Raw genomic sequence first — 20,858 nt, forward strand, 5'->3', positions numbered from 1 at the left:
CAAGCTGTCACTGAAACTATAATCCAGCGCCCCATAAATGTGTCCAGCTCCCGTCCTGTTCAGATGTGCCAGCCGGTATCCCTGTATCCATACAGGACAAATCGGTGCTGCCCTTCGGCAGCAGATGAGGGAAAGGGTTAAACGGGGATTTGGGACTTGCTCTGCTGTGAGGCAAAGGTGACTCTGCACGGGAACCGTGTCCTCGGTGCCGTCACACCAGGCTCTATCTGGTACATCGCTCGCAGCCTGCGGACCTTTCACCGCACCTAAAACCTCCGCTGGTTTTTACCTTACGTGTTTCCAATTTTGCTTCTGGGAAGGGGCACCCTGCACAGCCAGGGCGATGTTCTGCCTGCATCCGCAGGATTTTTGCTTTTCTTACCACAAGTTTCTGGTTGTGGTACCTGCTGGCTGCAAACTTCTGGGGAAGGTGTCCTCTGTGCCAGCCTCCGCTGTTCCTTCGGGATTTTGCAAGTGAAAGCGCTCTCCGTTTCCACGGCTGCAGAGGATTTCCCTGCCCAGCAAGGGGGTTTCCCTTTGAGATAGTGGCTCAGCATTTGGGGGGAGAGTGGGTAAAAAAAGGCACTAAACATTTCCTGTAGTCTCGGGCTTCCCCGCTCCCCACAACGCTTTGGAAGGGCTGCATTTGCAAGCAGCGAGCTCTGTCCCCAGCTCGGCACCGCTCAGGCGGCTCCGCCACTCCGGGGCCGGGGAGTCGAGGGTCCAGCTCAGCGCCTGTGCCAGCCTAGGATGGGGTCGCCCCTTTCACCCCCAAAGGAAGAGGAGCTTCAGGGGAATGGGAGCCCTGCACAGGGACAGTGTCCCTTCCTCCGGCAGCGAACCACGGCTGGGAGCGGCGTCCCGGCAGCCTCCGGCAGGCAGCGGCAGAGCTCCCGGTGCTGCCGGCACCAGAACTGTCTGCAAGAACGGTTTGGCCACCAGCTTTCAGTTTTTGGCTACCGAAGGGCCTAGCTCATCGGTCAGGGGAGAGGGCCCTGCACATACCTTCGGCTCGACCCTGCCGTGAACTTGTTGCGGTTGGGAAGCAGCTGGCTCGGGGCACGCAGGCTGCGGCCGGCAGTTGCCCGGGCAGAGGAACACGCACGCAGGGATCGCTTGGCCCCGGGGCAGCACCTTACGTGCCAGGCTCCCTGCCGCTGGAATCCAGCCACGAGGGACACTGCCGGGGACCCTGCTGCCAGCCCTGCTTGGCCCCTGGCTGCCTGTCTGGCCAAGGGGGCGAGTGCTGTGGGCAAGGAGGCTGTCGGGCGCTTCCCACCCCTCGCTCTGCACCCCCGCTTTAGCGTGCAAAGGAATGGCTCTTTTTTTGCCTTTTTCCCCCCCCTCCTTTCCTGCCAAGCCGAGACTCTGTTTCTTGTTGTTGTAGGTATTTATGGGCCTGTTTATCTGATCTCGGGGGAGCCTATTCTTATCTCAGAAGCAGCAAGGGAAGGGTTACACTGGACAGCTCGGTAGACAGGATGGAGCCAAATAAAATACCAATCTGACAAAAAAAAAGGGGGGGGGCGGGGGGGCGCAAAGAAACACCCAGACCCGATCACCCATGAGCACTGTCCAGGCTGCAGGCTGGATTTGCCAGCTCCCAAAACAGCTGCTGGGTTCAGGCAGAGAGCACAACCCTGGGCAAGGAATGCCCAGGGACAGAGCAGAGAAGAGGGCGGTGTAATGACACGGAAAGATGGGAAGAAAAAGAAATTTTAGAAGTTTCAGGTCGGTTGTTACGGCAGTTCAGCCGTGATGCTGCTGTTCCGTGTTTCTCGGGGTGAACATGGAAATGTCCCAGTTTGGAATGAGAGGCACAGCCAGTCCCCAGCCCTGGCAGGGACTCACTCGAGGTCGTCCCGAAGGTCACGGCCAGGGCCAGGGCTGCTGCCTCCCGTCACGGGGCCCCTCTGGGTTGGCCCCAGCCGGTGACACAGGGCTGGGGGAGGCAGGGGGCAGGGCAGCCCCCAGCCCGGACACCGCGGTGGCAGCGAGCCCCACCTCAGCTTGGCCTCTGCGGAGCCCAAGGGGGCAGCAGGGCTGGGCCAGTGAGTAGGACGGGATGGAATGGGATAGGATGGGAAGGGCTGGATGGGATGTCCCCTCCTGCCATAGCAAACAGGGGAGCAAGGGCAGCCTCATGCCAGGGGTACCCCCAGTCCTTGCCCCCTCCCCATCCCACGCCCCACTAATTACCGCTCTTAAGGAAGCGCCTGGTAGTTGTGGCCATTTAAGGTAGCCCCAGCCCCTCTGAGTAAGGGTAATTGGGCCATAATTTGTTTTCAGTGTCAAGATGGCGTCAAAGATAAGACAAAAATCTCCAGGTTTGGGGGCTAAAGAGACAGGAGAAATCCTGACCCGGGGCCGACCTCGGAGGAATGGCCACAAGCCCCAGTGAGTCACATGGCAGGTAAAAGATTTACTGCCAGGGGAGCTTTTTGATCCTCTCCCAACACTTGGAGCCTCTCTGCCCAGTTGCTGGCTCCTGAGTCAGACCGTCTCCTGGGAGCACTGCTCAGGTGGGAAGGTTTTCTGCCCAACCGAGGCCCCGCCCAGGCGCAAAGTTCATGACATGAGATAGCTCTTCCTCAAATCTCCATGCTCCTGGCGTCACGTGGTTCTGAGACCCATTTAAAGAGAAGATGCATTTCTAATCCATAGCTGTAGAAATGATGTCCAAGCACGGGAAGACTCTGCAGCTACAAGGTAGATGCAGACTGACTTTTTTTACTTTCTTGCTTCTATTTTATTTTCTAAACCAAACCCGAAGTCTCTGGGTTTTCACCCTTATGGCAGTCCCTGCTTAGGTCTGCTGGCACTGAGTTCTACCCAGGGTATATTCTTCCATGCAGCTGCCTGTGTTGGGAATAGACCAAGAACCCTGCACCTTGGGCCAGCCTTCCCAAGACCATCCTTCAAAAAATGGACAAACTCATCATCCATCCCACATCCTTACCTCTCCAAAGCCAACCTGCATTGCTCCTTTATTCCATGAAGGATTTCTGCAGTGCAGAGGATTGGGAGAACCACAGCTTTCTGCAGAATGACCTGTTCTTGTCCTGCTCAGTGGTGGAGCGATGCCCATAGCAAACACCTTCTCTGGCAGTGCTAACACTTTGCTGCTAATTTCCCACTGATCTCCCACAACATCTCAGCATAGCCCTCAGCTGAGGGTGGGTGGTGTGGGGTGGCTTATCAGCCCACTTGTGTCTCATACAGCAGCTGGATTTAAGGCCCAGCATGGAAGGACTGGTGGAGGACCAGTGCTGTACAGCTCAGGGCAGGGGGTGAAGCCAGCTGGGCACTTTGCTCAGCAGCACTAAATGCCATCCCCACAGCTCTGTGATGCTGGATGAGCTCTGTCTCTCCTGGTTACTCCAAACCTGGAGATGTTGCAGCTCCAGGAGCCTGCAGATCAGAGGGGCCAAGGAGCCAGATGTGGGAAGTGCAGGCTAGGAGGAGGGTGTGCACTGGTGAGAGGGGAGTGAGAGGCAGTTACCTAAGACCAGAGGGATTGCAGAGCAGGAGCACACACTTGGAGCCTCACCGTGACAGATCCCCAAGGCAGGGAAGGCCCTTTTTGCTGTTTCCTTTCCCCCAGCTTCTTTTGTGTGAGGAATTCAGGTCCTGACCACCCTGACTGACTTTACAGTAACCAGAGAAGTAGGGGAATTTATGGCATCACCAGCAGCTGAAAGCTGAGGAATTGAGAGGAAAAGGGTTTTTTTTTTCCTCAAACTGCAGCTACCTTGACAAAATTCTCATGGCCTGTGAGTGACCTGCAGGAGCAGCAGAGGGGAAAGCAGGGGCCAGAGCAGGCTGGTTTAATCGCCTTGGCCAGGAGCTCCTGGCGTGGGAAGGAGTTATGAGTTTGAGTTAGTGCACAAAGCTTGCAGGAACCCTGGAACACCCTCCTCTGCTCACCTGGGCTTCCTCTCAGGCCATGGCTGCTGGGCTGGGTGCAGGAGCTGCTGAGAACCCAGACACCAAAGTGAGGTGCAAATGAGCTGGATACAACAGGCTTTGCCCCTGCAGGTGTCAAGGCCAGGGAGGGACACAGGGTTATGGAGTGCCCATCACTGTGCTCTGGTCCCTGGCAGTCCATATCTGCAGTAGGAGAAGCAGCAGAGCCACCTCAGCTACCTGACAGTTCCCTCTTCCCCACAGCACCATAGTGTTCCTGCTGAAGGTGCTGGGCTGACCATGGAGTACTTCCTGCAACATAGAAAGGGAAGAGATCCTGGAGAAAGCTCCAAAAGCCATTAACTAAAAGCACACTGGGGGGTTTTCAGGTTCTTAGGGAAGAACCCAGCACTACCTGCAAGGATAAAAGATGTGAAACAGACTCCAGCTCCTGGCAAAGTGAGACTGAGTGCTGGTGGAACTGTGTAGTTATCCCTTGTTGGATAGAGAAGAAATTTAAAAAAAAAAAAAAGGAAAGGAAAGGAAAGAAAGCAAACCCTGAGTCTCACTCCCACACTCCTCCTGCACAGCCACCTCTCTAAGACACAAAACCATTAAATCCACATTCACATTTTTCCCTGGTCCTCTGTGCTGCCCTTTCTGCTGGGGAGCGGGGAAGCAACGCCTGGTTTCCATCAAGGCTGCAAGGACGGCTCACGCAGAGGATCGGACGTGTTCAATTTCAATGTCCAACCACGAAAAAAAACCCTCAAAACCCAAACAAACCGTTTTTATGATCTCCACATCCCAGCACAGCATAATCCTGCTTCCGGTCTCTGACAAGCACAGGCAGCTCCTGCCAAGGAAGCATCTTCGGGATGGGGACACGGCCCCGGTGCCCCCGGCAGCTGCCCTGGGCTCGGAGGGGCAGCGATCCCCCCCTCCGGGTTCCTGAGCTAACACTGCCCTCGCACGGCAGCCGGGAGTGCAGAGAGGGACGTGCAGTTCTCAGCCCTCAGATCAATCTGCTGTTTCTCAGTGTAAGTTAAAAAGACTGAGCAGATTCCACCTCGGTTTCGAGTTTGAAATCTTCTGTGGGTTTCTTGGCAGGGAGCAAACATGAGATTAAGTAGCGTTATTCATTACTATAGAGTAATGAACAACAGATTAACTGGCAGGGTGTATTCCTATCAGAAGTTTCCATTATACCCTCTCATACTAAAGTTAACACCTGCACAACAGGTTGCTGCTTACAGCTGTCCTCCTTTAGCCCTCCTCTCCTTCTCACTGTGCTGGCAGAAGAGGCCCCCACTCATCAATTTGGGAATGCAAATGACAAGAGTTTTCCCCTTCCACTGGGGTATGCTGCCCTTGTCCTCACCTGAAGACTTTCTCCTGACACCTCCTAAAACCCCTTGGCAGCACACAGGTTGTGAGACATGATCCACCCTTGCTCCTTGTTCCACAGTGCCCACCTGTGTCACTCTGGTCTTGCCTTTCTCAGCTGAAAGCTCCCTGAGGCAGGGACCTCATGTGGCATGGCAGCAGATTCCAAAATTATCCTGGTTCATTAAGGCCTCCAGACACATCCACAAAGGCAGGCACTAGGGACACTGGGCTCTGTTTTGGGTGTAAAGCTTTCAACATCTGATCATCCTCCCCTGTGAGAATCCAAGTGTGTGAAAACCTACACTACAACCTCTTTCCAGGCAAAAAATCAAGGCTAAAAGCATGACTCAGCCAGTGCCAGCAGAGCCTTTGGAAACACTATGACAGAGTTCAGATGAACAAGTACTCAAGTCCCAGCTTTTTTCACTTGCTTCCTCAGTGCTGCAAAAAAGTGAGACACCTTTGCCTGTAAGACTGATGGTCAGGAGGAAGAGGAATATCAGGAAAAAAAAATTGAACTGAATTAAATTTCACTTAATGGGAAAGAATCTTGAATGTTGGGATGCTCCATGTCAGCATTGCTCTGGAGCAGCGCCCACCTTGTCAGCTGGGCATGCAGGTTTGACTCTGGACAACAGGAGCTATAAATCATGCATGAAATGAAGCCAAGGATGTTCTTGAGAAGGGAACAGAAGCACAGGGTTGAACTAGACATAAAGAAGATTCATTAGGAAACATAAATCAAATGAGAAGCTGCACTTGATAGACTGTTCATGATACAGGAGGGGAGGAATTCCCATCACAGACAAGCCCAATACTCCCCAAAATGCAAGGGCACGTAGCTCTTCAACAACTTCCATCCTTCTTGTGAATTGTCTTTTTGTTGCATTCAAAAGACTCCATGAATTGCACCTGTGCAACCCACATGGGTTTGTCACAAAACATCCCATCACCTGAGATTTTACTCCAGGCTTGGCATTCCCACTCGGCAGTGCCATTCTCTGCTCCAGGTCTGCAGTGTTTTCAGCCCTGGGGAGGTGGCCGGGAAAAGACAGCGAATCTCAGAAGCCTGGCACGAAACATTCACACAAAGCAGAACTCCATTGGCTCTGGAACCATCCGTGCCGAGGGCAGGAAGGCAAACAAGGGAATGTGGGCCTAGTTGCTAGATAGATCATTTATTAAAGTGAAATTCAGAATTTATCTTTGTCAGACAGTACAGAGTTAAAGTCTCATACACAGTGGAAGCAGGACATTTCCTACACCTCAGAGAAATGAGTTCTACAGTTTTTGCTATAAGTTACTAAGTTGCTTTAACAATACACAGCTATATTACACAGTTAAAAATACAAGGTGTCCAAAACATTTGGCATAAGATCAGCACAACACATGGAGGCCAGAAACAGAAGAGGGAACACAGTTTTCTCTCCCAGTAAGCCTGCCAAAAGACTCCAAACCATTCTGCAAGTTACCTGCTACCCACCTCCCCTGCAGTAGCTGTGGAGCAGAGGTGTGGGTAGGACAGGAGTAAACCCAGCCCTGGTAAGGCTCAGGTAAGCCAGAGGCTCCTGGAGCCTGCTGATGTAGAGGATGGCCTGCAGAGCTGCTTGCAAGGGAAGTTCAGGTTTAAGGCAGGAGCCTCCCCCTCTCCCCACACTTTCTTCAAGCATTTAGTTCATCCCAAACAGATGTGTTCACAAGCAAGTCCAAAACGCAAGACCAGGGATAGCTGTGAAAAGTGCAAGGAGTATCTTACATCCTAACAGTTCATTTGCACTTCAAAAGTGGAAAATGAGAACTCCCTAACTTAGTAAGCTAGAGGTGGTTAAAGGGCATCAGTGACACGAGGAGTGAGGCATCAAATAACATTCCTTCACCTTTAGGACTCTTCAGTCCTTACTCTGGGCAGCACAAGGACTCCTTTTGGAAGGGAGGCCACCTTGTATTACCCACGTTTCTAAACTGTAGAGACAAAGTGACTCTAGTGCTCCAGGGAAGTTCAGAGATCTGCGAACTTAAACAAACAGTCCCTCAGCAGACCCCTCCTCACCACTCCAACTGCAGTTCCTGCTGAAGATCTCCCATTGGTATTTACATTTGGCTCAACCAAAAGATGTAAAGTGCACAGCTTGCCCTCCTCCCCCTCTCATAAAACATCCATCACAAGAGCTGATGCAGAACAAATCTCCCTCCATGCTGCTGCTGCTGCTGTGGAAGCGAGTTTTGTTCAGTCTCTCTGTGGGCCATGTCCTGCTTCATCCTCCCTGTGCCATCATGACCCACATGAAAACTCCCATTTACTGCAGATTATTTAGGCTCTTGTGTTCAAAGCCTCTCTGAACCCAGCTTGCACTTTAGACTAACTTGAAATGTCAGGCTTGACATGTTCCGGTTAAGCCTTGCACACAGGGGTATATAGTGGTTTACAGCCACATTTCTAAGGAAAACTGGGACACCAGAATACTGGAGGAAAGTGGTACAAACCTCTGCTTTTCTCAGGCTGAGCATCTAAAGTGCCTGGCAAAAGAAACATTACTTTTAAATGCAACTGTTTACTTCAGGTTGAGATATAATAATCTTTCAGATTCAGAAATTTTGAAAACTGCATTCTAACAGAGCCTCCTTGGATGTATTTGCACTTTTCAGCCATCAGGTTGCTACCGACTCGAGTCTTTGCATGCTTCCAACTCCCCTGAGTTGAGCTCAAGCCAGTAACTACCAGCAATGATTTCTTCTTCTTCCCTTGAAGTGAGCAGAGGGTCAGCATACAGGATGAAATTAACCCCAGAAGAGATGTTTCTGCATTATTTGGATTGCATACTAATGGCTTTGGATCTATTCAAAACTCTAATTAAGTTAATGGAAGTCTGCAATGAGAATTGAGCTAGGCTATGGAATTGCATTAGGCTATATAATGGCCGGAGACGTTCAGAGACAATTCCTCTGCCCCAGGGTGAATGTCACCTATGCAGGCTTGTAAGAAATAAGCTTCCACTATTATAAATAGAATATGACATCTGGTCATCCTCCATGCCCCCAAGGCTTGTGCTCCATGGTTCAAAGCTAGACAGAATTTAAGGCCCATCTGTGAAAAGCAAAATGCAAAAAAAAAATCTCTTATCATACCAGCCAAAGCAATTTGGGTCTTACACCTTTCCAACAAGTCCCATCTAAAAGTGCTGAGAAAATGTCCCACCTCATGGCTTTACAAGTGTGAGGTTCAAACACATTTACTTTGACGTTTAAAATAAAAAGTTGGAAAGTCTTCCTTTTGTTTTTTCACTTGGCATGCAGCATAAGGAATCGAACACACAGCACGGTATCGTACACAACGACAATTGCATTGTTGCGTTTTCTGGTTATTAGACACTAAATGCTTTTCAAGAATCACAGGCACCCTGAACATGGATATTGCTACTGAATTGACGTGTGGTTTCAGTTCATAGCACGGGAGCCAGCAAGTGGCTGACCCTCCCAACAAGACCATCAGCTTTCTGTTGCTCAAGGTGTTTTGCTTTAGCTAAGTTGAGAACAAGGTAATAAGGCATTTGCAAGGGGTTTATAAGGCCATGGGGTCTGACAGCCAAAGATTCTTCCGTTTCTTTGGTGTCTTGCCTCCAAGCTTTCCACCTTATAAACAACTGCTAATGGCTGGTAAACATCTCTTCATCATCACATTTCACTAAGAATTTTTTTCAAAAAAGTGTAATTGCTTTAGAAGTGAAACCAACAAGGATCACATTTAACATCAATTGACTATTTCAGGAAAAAAAGAAAAGTTTCCTGGATACCACCTCGGCACAAAAGCATTCCAGTGAATACACCTGAACAGATGGAACCTGCCACCGTATTTCCTTGAAAAGAATAAGTTTGCTGCTGGCTACTAAAACACCCCAACAGATTTATTTACTCTTAAAAATAAAGCAAAATAAAATACAACCACAAAGAAAGTAAATCCCAAACAAACTACGTTTTTACAGTTTTGGTCTAGAATCACAGAATCACAGAATCAATTAGGTTGGAAAAGACCTCTGAGATCATCGAGTCCAACCTATGACCAAACACCACCGTGTCAATTAGACCATGGCACCAAGTGCCACATCCAGTCTTTTCTTGAACACCTCCAGGGACAGTGACTCCACCACCTCCCTGGGAAGCCCATTCCCATCTTCAATCACCCCTTCTGTGAAGAAATTCCTCCAAATGTCCAACCTAAACCTTCCTGGTGCAGCTTGAGGCCATTTCCCCTTGTCCTGTTGCTGGTTGCCTGGGAGAAGAGGCCAACCCCCACCTGGCTCCACCCTCCTCTCAAGGGAGCTACAGAGAGTGAGAAGGTGCCCCTGAACCTCCTCTTCTCTAGCCTGAACAACCCCAGCTCCCTCAGCCATTCCTCCCAGGACCTGTGCTCCAGATCCTTCACCAGCTTTGTTTCCCTTCTCTGGAGCTGCTGGTCCTTCCTGAATTGAGGGGACCAGAACTGAACACAGCACTCGAGGTGTGGCCTCACCACTGCCCAGTACAGGGGAAGAATCACTATGAGGCATAACCTTCTCAACTCAGAAACTCATTTTCCCTTGGTAACATCCTCTGACTACATGAGCACTTTGGAGATTAACATGCAGTCAGAGAACATACCCTTCTAACCATCTGTCCTGAATGAGAGAAGCCAGATCATGTTGACTGATGTGGGAGTTACTCCACCCTTTCAATAAGGAAAGGACCAGCACAATTAGGAAATTTTTAAACATTCGTGAAATACCGACATAAGACATCCTCTCCTCATTCCTTGAACCTCTCTCTGGTCTGATGTTCTGAAAATCCATCAAACAAGGAACAGAACAAGGAATGCTGAAACAATCACACTCCCCAGACGTCACAAATGGGACGTGTACCATAATGGAGTATTTCTGCCTATGACACAGGACTTAAGACATGTTGAAGTTTGTTGAACATGTTTTTGGAGTATTAGCAAACAATTCAGAGTGATGTGAACAACTTGCTTTAAATTGTGACTTGAATTTTAAAGAGACCCTGGGAGAGCTTCAACAAGAGCTTCACTAAGTGAACCCTTCATGCCTTACAAAACACGATGCAGTACTAAGCTGGGACCATGACCAGTGTGTTTAGCTCTTCAACAAAGCTTCATCCAGTTTTGAAATAATAAAACCTGCCATTTACAAAATGCTAGCCAAAGTTTTCTACTGTTCATTTCGTTGCTTAAGGCTTGTTGAGAATATCCTCTCTATGTGGAGTCTTGGCATCTTGTAGCAGAATGGAGACACTGGTCAGGACAGCGAAGAAACAGAGCAGTGCTTTACATCATGAGATCCCCTGAAGAGAATTTGAGGTCACTGGAGAACAGTCAGTCACAACCAACACTTTTATAAGCTCCTTTTGCCAAAAAACCCACTGTATTATCTGTAAGGACACCTTGGCTTTAAATAAAATCAGGGTGATCTCCTCCTACAGTGCCCAAGTAGGGAGCAACCAGTGTGCCACCCTCACTCACACAGCTCTCATGAAAGTACATGTAATGTTCATGAAAGGCAAATGCTTTGATGCTTCTTGCCCATTGCAAAGGGAGATGAAATGTATCATGAAATGCTCCAGTCAGATCACTGCCCTGGTTACGGTGTCTCACCCATAAATCTGCTTTATACTAAACAGAGCCCCTGAATGCACACAGCAGTTTCATGACATCTGCTAAAGCTTCAGCGTAAAATTCACATCACTTGTGACCGATACTGACCTGACACAGAAATTAAGAGACTGATGTCTCAAGCCATTGTTTCACCTGCCATCACTGAAATATACATAAATCTATTAAATAAGCACTTCTACCAACATGATCAGACCCAGCAAATAGGTTGTGTTGGCCTTAATACCACATTCAGAGAAATGCAGAAGTTTTTAAATGCTTACATAAAATTTAATTAGTGAGTTCTTAAATAAAAGAGATTAGAAAAAGAGACTGCAGAGAGTTGGTTGGCATCTGTGTTGGATGGGGTCAGGAGGTAAAAATGGCAAAAAAAATACATCAATTTCATATTGGTCAAGTAGCGTTCACTGGAGTAGATCTGGTGAGCTGGAGCATTTGTAGAAGTTTGGGACTTGAAGCACTGACTCAAGGCAAGACAGAGCATGTGTAGGTGAGCAGCAAGCTTCAGACAAACTTCTGACCCATGCACCTCGATAATGAATTTTATCTCTGCTGCTCTTCCGGTCCTGTACCAAGACAAACTGCATGGTGGTTTGTGATGCAGCCTGAACTCAGTGAAAAAAATTCCATCTGGGATCTGAATTGCACTGAGATGTAGATTTCCAGAAATGGTTTAAAACACCAAGTTGACAAACTCCACAGTTCTACAGGTTTATTTGGTTTCCCCATTATCCTCATTTCTTTATTCCAATATGACTTTGAAATGAGGGGAAGAAGTCTTCGGAAACATGCTGGGCACATGTTTTCAAATACTCCTCATAAGAATGTCTATATTTTTTTATGTCATCCAGACACTGCATTTAAAAAAAAAATTTACAATATACTTTAACAGTTTTTATATACCTAAAATGCACAATACCACATGTTCTTTCAAGATCCCTCTTATTCCAAGCCTTGTTAATCTTCAATCTAGTTGCTTGCTGCCTTCTGATTTCTGGTCCAGCCTGCTCTTGTTGTTCTTCACCATGTAGATGAAATATGCAAGTGTCTCCTTCTCATTCACTGGAATATTCCTGAAATGACGACTGACAGTCTAGAAGAACAAAAAGTAAAGAGACAGAAATGCTGGAATTAAAAACTATAAATGATCAGAACAGGGTTTCTCTTCACTTTCCAAAAGCAATTTTATGGCCACTGAGTGCATTATCCTTTGAGTGAAACATGCACCAATTCCAACTGTCAGTCCTCATTTACCTCCCTCTCTCTTTACAGCTGGAATGTGTGTATGAACATAGCAGAGCCTTGCTATGTCAGCAGGATTTGCAGCCAACCTACAAGAGGAATTTGGAAGCCAGAGTGTCCTCCTGCCAAAGCAGCACAGCTTCTCCTCAGCGACATTTTGTGCTGAGATTATTTGGCAAGCAAGTTTTCCCTGCACCTCTGTGTTTTAAAGGACAGTGTCAGAAACACTGCAGCACTTTGCTGTGTGAACCAGGTGTAGCCAAGTTTTATCCAGAATGATTTCCTTTAGACTCTTAAGTTTTCACTGAGAGGAACGTCAGGTAATTTGAAATGGGAGGGTTAGGGTTTGGATAGGGCTATCCCTCTCTGACAATAGCATAAGGCCTGAAACGTTAGCTACTTTTTCCTCAGAAAGTGAATACAGAAAACATGTTGGAGCTGGACAAGATCTGCTTCTCACATGGAAGAAGCTCTTTTTTGATACCCAACACAGATCCAGAATGGGATTTTGATGCAGGTTGAGCAATAAGTAACTCCAAGGAGATTTATGGATGCTTGAGTTTTCCTTATAGTGGGATAGTATGAGGAGTGTAAGAGCCTCAGCCAGCAGTGATCCAAGCATGGGAGCTGGATGAGGATCCAGCATAGAGTCAAAGCTGCTAAGGCTTCACAGGAAATCTGGGAAGTGTGTGACAACTTTAAATTAGGCTCCCTTTATTTTCCACCTGCACAGTAATTGATCTTTTCTTTCCTCTTGGGTACCTTCATGGTAAATTCCTTAAGCAGGCAGTCCTTCATGGCAGGAGGCAGCTGACAGACTACGAACTGATTAGTTAGAATATGACAAATCACGACTGCTAATGAGGAACAACCCCATCCTGCTTTGTTTAACTTACTCCTACATGCCCTACACTGCACATTCTCTATATTCTGTACATTCATTCCTTGGTTGACTTTGAAAGAAAGACAGACAGTGTCTTGCTGACTTTTTTGGTCTGTCAGGTTTTTGTTCTTCAAAGCAAAAGTAAAAGCAAACCAGGCAGTTCTAGGCAGACAGTTGTAAAAGCCACAACTTAAAAAAATCAACCTCACTACTAATCAGTAACTACTACAGTTTTTTCAAGTTTAGAGAAGATTTTTCCCACAGTATGCCTTTCAGATCAAGTCAGGAAAGAGAGCAGAGCAGAAGCACAGCAAGCACAACTCGCCCAAATAACAGAGAGATACGGAGAGTTCTTTCTGAACAAGGAGCCCATATGGTCAGAAAGCAGCAGAGGCCCTTACGAAAAAATCCTTTTAAAATACAGAATCATCAGGACAAAGGAGGGAAATAAAGAATCTGAATCGATGGACAGTGATGCCGCCTTTAATAATAAGCAATTCCAATGAGTTCAAGTGCCTGTTAGAAAGAAGAACTAACAGGAGCACTTAAAGACACTATTTGTGGGTTAAATCTGAGTTTCAGCTGAGCAGCCACCCCCAGATAACCTCCAGGCCACAGAAAACTGGGTCCTGTTTCTGCTCCCTAAAGGGCACCGATTTTGACTACGAAAAGGGTAGGAAAGGAAGGAGAGACAAACAAGTTACTAAAACAGGCTTTCAAGAGCCAGTGTCCATGCCTTCCAAGCCTGTCCCAGGTGAAAGCAAGCAGGAAGCTTTCTGCTGCCATCATTCCCTGAAACCTTTCAGAGAGTACTTGGTCTGTACCAGTGAGTCACACAGGTGTGAGTGTCCACGAAACGTGCACTTGAACAGGGGAGATAAGAAGTTTTCTCGTAACAGAGGTAACACCCACCGCTGTCGTCACTTACTTCTGCAAGCTGAGCCTTGTTGAGTCCAGGCCTAGTCTGCAACTTATAATGTCTCTTGTAACGTCGCAGGGTGTTCACCTGGAGCTGGAACAAGTCAACCTGGAAGTGAGGAAGAGAAGAGGGCATGAGCACTACCTTTAGCTTCTATGAGTAGTTATTTTATCTAAAAATATCTAAAAATAACTACTTCTTCCTCAACAGGACTTCTCCTTGCTTGCATTCAGAACCACACCGGCTTGTCTTACTGACAAACCTAAGTATATTTTGTATTTGTTAATGCTAAAGGACCAAAATAGCCTCAGGGAAATAGAAAATTTTGTTCTGGTTCACATGCTGTCAACAGAATTGCTGGCCAATTTCTGCTCTCAATTACACCTCTGCAACCGCCAAGCAAAGGGGAACCTTTTGTTCCCACAAGGTTTAAAAAGCTCACACATGAAATAACAATTTAGCAGGCACTGAACAAATGGCTTGTGACATAAAACAGAGTAGAGAGATGAAATGAAATTCAAATACTTAAATAGGAAGTGCACAGTTTAAAAGCAAAGGGGGTGGTGGCAAGGTTACAGCAGGGAAGATGAAGATCACGTGGGAAATGCCAAATTTCAAAGACAAAAGGAATCTCTGCTGAAAAGAGAGAGGGAAGTGACATTAAAACTGACACAGTGCAGAGTTCCCTGTTCAGCTGGGTGACGTGCATCCCTCAGATTTCAGCCACCAAATATTCTGTGTGCTCTACAGCACCAACATTTTTAGATGCCAACTGGGTCTTCAGCAATCACCCTGGCAACTACTGCAAAGCTTGAACAGGAAAGTTTTGAGGAAGAACCTTGCAGAACGGAAACATGAACAGTGATAACAAAAGGTCAGGTTATCTTAAAAAAAACTCAATACCAAAAACTTGCTACTCTTTCAACACCTCCACACAGGAGGTGTGTGCACAAGCTTTGCACCAAGGCACAGCTTTGCTGGCAAATGACTCTTGGTGGTTTTTTTTTTTTCCTTTCAGAAATTAAAGGCTTTTTGCCAATAGGGTTGGCATTTCCAGCAGAGGGCTCTGCTGACGTGGCCATGCTCTGCTTCTCCCAACACCACCTCTGCACAACTTTTGCCATGTCAACACTACCAGAAACATCACTGAAGCAAGTGCAGCCCGCAACGGCACAGAGAAAGGATTATTCTAGAGTTCTCTATCACAGAAAACTTCCCCCAGGCCTATCTCCTGAAAATAAAAATGTGTTACAAACTATTTAAAGGTAGTTTTAAATAGTGCTAAAAAAATACCATATATGCAAATATCTGGAGCAGCTCAATATCCCTGGATATCAAACACCCAATCAAAGAGAGTGACCTATTGAATTCTGTAGTGTATTTGCAAAATGATGCATGTTAGGTAACAAAGAATTATGATGGGGCATCAGACACCACCAAAAATAACTTATTTTTGTCCTTAAAAAAATTAGTATCAAATACAGTTTTAACTGTACATACACAAAGCTGTGCAGTTACCTTATCACACCTCTTTTTATAGAAAACTTTACAGGGGCAAACAACTCATACAGGAATGAGGAAGAGAATCAGGACACCACACGTTAAAAAAACTCTTCCTGGAAAGTGAAAGTAACTCCACAGCAGCTTCGGTGGCCTTGCAATTTAAGATATAAATATTTTCTGATATATGAGAGCATCCAAGTAAAACTTCAACATGCTAAGAACTGGCAAAGCAGCCCACAAACCTCCGGAACATCCGTGTCGTGCTCGGGAGAGTCACCTCCATCATCGCTCGTCTTCCTCTTCCTTTTGTTCCGAACACTTTGAATGAAGTTCTTGTGAAAATCACAAATATACAGATGTCTCACCTAAGAACCAGAAGTGGTGGAAAAAGCAATCAAAAAAAGATACTGTGGAACAGCAACCACTTAGACACCAGTGTCAAGTGCATCCCTCAAGACTGGTGTGACTGACTGACATCGAGGAATTTCTAATCTTAAACCCCAGGTCTGATATCACTCTCTTTATTTAGAAATAACTTATCTTACAAAGACTAAAGGCAAAGAAAACAAAGAACTCAAGCTCCAGCTGAACTTGAACCTCTGCAGATAATATATTTCTTTTTTATGGCTGCAATCATATGTCAGGAAAAAAATGGGTGCTTGTCTGGAGGAAATGCATTTATTTCAGGACTTACTAGCAGGTAACTACCAAAAAAAAAAATTATTCTATTCCACTATTGTGAATTTTCTGGCTTGAATAGCACGGAGGATTACTAATGCAAGTGTTTCAAAACGTTGACCAAATAAAAGTTGGGCTGCTCACCTCAATTAAAACAAATAAACCAAACGCAGAATAGCCTCTTTCCTATTTGCTTGTTCAGCCACGGAACCTCCCTTTTAACAAATATTATCTCACTAGAATTAGCAAAACAAAGGACCTCAAAAGATCAAAATTATTTGGTATCTGTAAGGCAAAAATATCTTCAGAGAACACAGGCACCCTACATCCAAAATCACTCCACGCAGCCGGCTTTACACTTTCCCTTTGTTCTGACTTCATTAGTCTGATCTCCCTTTTTTGTTTCTAAAGCCTGGCATCTGTCAACAAAGACTCATTTCGAAAATGCAAGAAATTACTACGCCACTAGACAAATCTGCTGAGGACTACAACCGGGAGAAATACTCTATTTTTTAAGAATATGTTTCAAATTGAGTCACTCTCTTCCCGTGACACGATGCATTTCGGCTGTGCAAAAGGGACCCAACCAACTGGGGGAGCTGCCAAACAGACTGACTCAAAACTTCACCTTTTTTTTTTTTTTTTTTTGCTTTGTTTTTAGTGATTCTGATCTTTAAAGATCAGGTAAGAAAAGCGTGCAGAGCTGAATTCCGTTAACTGAATCACTTCTGAGAAATTCCTTCTGTGATCTTGACGGTCTACTCTGCTCTGCCTATTTCTCTGCTGGGCAAATAACCCGTCTCTATCTCGAGCTGACAGCTGTCACTTAGTGTCATTAAGCAGCAAACCGGGCTGCTCTGTGTGCGAATAAGCCCCGCTGAAGATGCAGCACATCTCACTACCAGCTCGGCTTTTAACCTGCTTCACTACAACACCAATTCCTACCAATTAAAGAAGTAACGTCAGAGCCGTCTGACTGAAGCAGCAACCACAGCGCTGTTTTCACCTGACAGCACCAGCCTTTCCAACCCGAAACCGCAATGGGAACAGCACTCCTGCCTCGGAAGCACTGACAGCTCGCTCCTTTGCTTCCCTGCACACCTCCTGCCTCCCAAACACAGGGTTTAGTGCTTTAGCTTCGTTATGCCCCAGCACACGGTCAGTGCCATAGGGAAAAGCCGGCTACGCACCCGGGGAACAGCCGCGTCCACCCAGGCACGTCCTTCCCTTGCCGAGAGCTGTAACGCTGGGGATGGGGAAAGGCGGTCCGGAGGCACCGTGTGTGCCGCACACAGCCCCGCAGCCCGCACGGCCAACGCCAACCCCCCCGGCCGCCCGGGAGCTCAACTCGCCGGGCGGATCCGCGTCTCCCCGGAGGCACCGCAGTGCGGTGGCGGCTGGGGCCGGCCCGGCCGCCCCTCCGGAGAGCTCGGCAGCGCCCGGCAGCCCAGGCCGAGGCCGCACTCACACTTTTGTCGATGTCCAGCTTCAGCTTCTTCTGCGAGATGCTCTTCTGGATCCTCTTGCTGAAGGACGCGTTGCCGGCGGGGCGCACGCAGCGGTCCCCGTCGTCGATGAGGCAGCAGCTCTGGCCGTAAAAGGGGGCGGCGGGCGGCCCATCCCGGCTGTCCTCCTCGGTGCTGAACCCATTCATCGCCCACCTGCCCGCCCCTCACCCCGCGCGGGGAGCCGACAACCGGGGGACCAACCGGGGGACGAGCCGCCGTCACTACCGCGCCCTCGGGGGGACCCCGCCGCCCCCGCGGGGGCCCCCCACTACGGCAGGAGAGGGGACCCCCCTCCGCCGCCGCCGTTCAGCGCTGCCCGCGGGGTCGGGCCGGGCCGGGCCCCCCAAGCGCCGCCGCCCGCGGGGAGCCGGGACCGCGCAGCGCTCGCACACACAAAACCGCCTCCCCGGCCGCGGAAGTCCCGCCCCCCGGCCCGAAGACGCGGCTCTGATTGGGCCGCGCGGCTGAAGGGGCGGGGCGCCCCGCGCCGCTCCGAGCGCCGATTGGCCGGAGGAGCTGCCCGTCCGCCGCCGCCGCCCGGCCCCCGCAGCCGGAAGGTCGCCGTGAGGGGCGCGCGGAGGGAGCGGCGGCTCGGCCCCCCCGTCCGCCCGGACCCTGAGGGCACCCGGCCTCTCCCTGCGCTGCTCTGCTGGGGCTGGGCTGGTATCTCCCGGAGGAAGCGGGACGCGTCCCTGCCCCGCCGGCCTTCGGGCTACCTCTGCTCCCGAGACGCGCACGGGACACCCGCATGCAGCCGCGGGACCGCGGGTTCCTCCAGCCGCCCGCAGCCGCACCGGCACCGCTCCTGTGACAGACCTGAACCCGTAACAGACCTGAAGCTGCGGCTCCCACCCGGCCCTCGTACAAAACTCGGCTCGGCACAGCCACAAATGCCTGTTCTTGGGTCGTCACCTAGGCAGGAGTTCTGGCTGAAATGTAATTGTTTTTATGGTATAAGAAATAACAAGATTTCCTTTTGATTATTTTTTTCCTCCCCCTCTAATCACAAGGCACGGATAGTGAAAAGATGGGACCTGGAGAACTGTTTCTCAAAGCAATGAGAGTTTAAGCTTCGCATTTCTTTCATCTCAGGGAAAAAATAAAACTCCAAAGGAACCCCCCAAAACAACAAAAAAACCCCAACCCCAACCCCCAAACCTCCCCAAAAAATAAAAAAAGGGGAGAAAAAAGGAGGAGGCAAAGTAGGGGGTGGGGTAAGAATGAAATTCCTACTGATCTGTGAAGAAAAGATGTAACTTCTGGAAATGCTGTGACTTCTGTACTACCAGATAGCAAATGCTGTTGTGAGAGGTCCCTGAGCAGCTCTAAGAGGAAAAGGATTTCATCTTCCTGAAGAAAAGACTTTCTGCACAGAGGAGAAAGGTTCTATAGACTAAAATGACTTCAAAGCCTGAAATCCTGCACATGGAACAATGTGCGTGAGCAATGGGTGAACTGTGCTGAATCACACGAAATACCTTCGCAAGAAAGAGACTCCGTAAAGCCCTTGGTCATCAGCTCAGGCTGCTCCACAGTAACACTGACAACCAATTCTGCCTGGTCTGCACAAGACGACTGAGAAAAGCAAAAATCTGTATCTTCCAAGCATTCCTTACAATACCAAACAAGCCTCAGAATAAATCTGCAGGGCAGAGACTTAACACTCCTCAACAGTTCTGCCTCTTGCCTTGGCTTTTACCGCGGGTGCCCTCAGGCAATTAGTAATTTCTGTTTGTGCATGTGACCGGCGGAGAACCACAGTGCACTCTCCTGGGGACACGCTCCCTGGAGCCGGCCGTTCTCACGGGAAGCTGGTGGAAACAAACGACTTTAGCCACAGACCAAACAAGCAGTGAGCAAAGAGCAAAGAGATTTAAAAAAAGCAAAACACTACGAGTTATAAAAGCCCCAGGCCAAACTGATTGGGATCTGCCTGCCTGAAGTAATACCCTCCTGGCAAAGCCATACAGATATTCCCTTGTTTTGGGGAAAGGGAAAACACCAAGAGGCTGACAGAGATCTCAAAGCTGCTGATAGCAAGCTTTCTGGCTTTATCTTAACATTACCAATAAAAATCAAATGGCTGGCTGAGGAAATCTTGCAGAAGGATTATCTTGACACTCAGGAAGCCAAAACCACAGACTGTAGGGACAAATGATAATAACAGCAAGCAAGGAGATAAAAGGGAACATGACCCTAACAAGCAGAACTTCTTCCTGTCCCCTTGAGGAGGTGATTGTGCAGGTGCTCCCTGGCTATATTTTGGGAAGAAACAGGCACCGTAAGTGCCAGAACAGGTTGGTACTGACCATCAGATTGTATTTCATCTTGGGCTGCGACCTCTCATCCCTGCAGATAAAAACGTTTTAAGTCCTTCTGCAAAGCTCACTAGAAGGAAAAACCCAGCTTTTGTCACTGTCTATTTGCTAATTCAATGTTAATTACCTCCTGCTCAGGCTAACATGATGACACCTTTTTTTCAGTCTTTCTAAATAAAAAAAAAGTGCATGGAGGTGTTTTTATAATTGCAGTTTATTTCAGCATATTTATCCTCATGGGAACCTCCAGATTTCACAGTCTGCTAGCCGGGAACAAGCTTGCTGCAAAATAAACTGCCTCATAGAGACACTCTTTATTAGGTATCTATCACTAACGTGATCCAATAATTCTTTGTGGGAGCTGCAATGAAGTGAGAAACAATGTTTCATAAACCCATCAGTAGCCAGGCAGCTTTAGTGCCTCTGAAGCAGTAATAGCCTGGCCATCCCAGTCAGCCTCTAATCAAATTAGGGGAACCTGTGCAGGCCTGTAAATCTCACCCACAACAACTACCCTCTAAAGGTAAGTCTGTGGTGTGGCTGTCATCTGGAACTTACTGTTTTAATGGAGCCATTCGGGGGGCTTGGGCCAGAAATACTTCTCTCCCAATGGTCTGTGCTGCTGGAGATGTCCTGGGAAGAAGGTTTTTTTACACTTTTCATAATCAGAAATCAGACCATTTCTTTTCTCAGTACCTTTGGGGGGGCCAATGAAAACACAGCTCTGGCACCTTCCCCCAGACTCCCACTCTCATCAGCACTTTTCTAGGGTGGCACACATTGAACCTGCTAAAATGCTTAAACTGTCACAACTTTTGGCACATACTTACCCTGGGCAATGTTCCTGTGGCCA

At 48.1% G+C, this 20,858-nt stretch overlaps 1 protein-coding gene across 2 annotated transcripts; it reads right to left on the bottom strand.

Annotated features, from left to right (window-relative positions):
* Positions 1 to 6,457: 6,457 nt before the first annotated feature.
* LOC121658202 (histone deacetylase complex subunit SAP30L) lies at positions 6,458 to 18,053 on the bottom strand. Of its 2 annotated transcripts, XM_042014786.1 has the most exons (4): positions 17,648 to 18,050; positions 15,744 to 15,866; positions 14,008 to 14,106; positions 6,458 to 12,047 (listed from the first exon to the last, which is right to left on the bottom strand). In XM_042014786.1, exons 1-4 carry the CDS (start codon positions 17,831 to 17,833, stop codon positions 11,919 to 11,921), a joined length of 537 nt encoding a protein of 178 aa, XP_041870720.1. In that variant the 5' UTR covers positions 17,834 to 18,050; the 3' UTR covers positions 6,458 to 11,918. The 2 variants fall into 2 exon arrangements, with proteins under 2 accessions (XP_041870720.1, XP_041870721.1); XM_042014787.1 differs by lacking the exon at positions 14,008 to 14,106 and having other exon boundaries at positions 17,648 to 18,053.
* Between the last annotated feature and the right edge of the window lie 2,805 nt (positions 18,054 to 20,858).

The sequence above is a fragment of the Corvus kubaryi genome, unplaced genomic scaffold (assembly GCF_017639235.1).
Source record: "Corvus kubaryi isolate FWS band 111438036 unplaced genomic scaffold, C.kubaryi_AGA036_p1.0 split2-37374, whole genome shotgun sequence".
In the NCBI taxonomy this organism is placed as follows: Eukaryota; Metazoa; Chordata; class Aves; order Passeriformes; family Corvidae; genus Corvus; species Corvus kubaryi.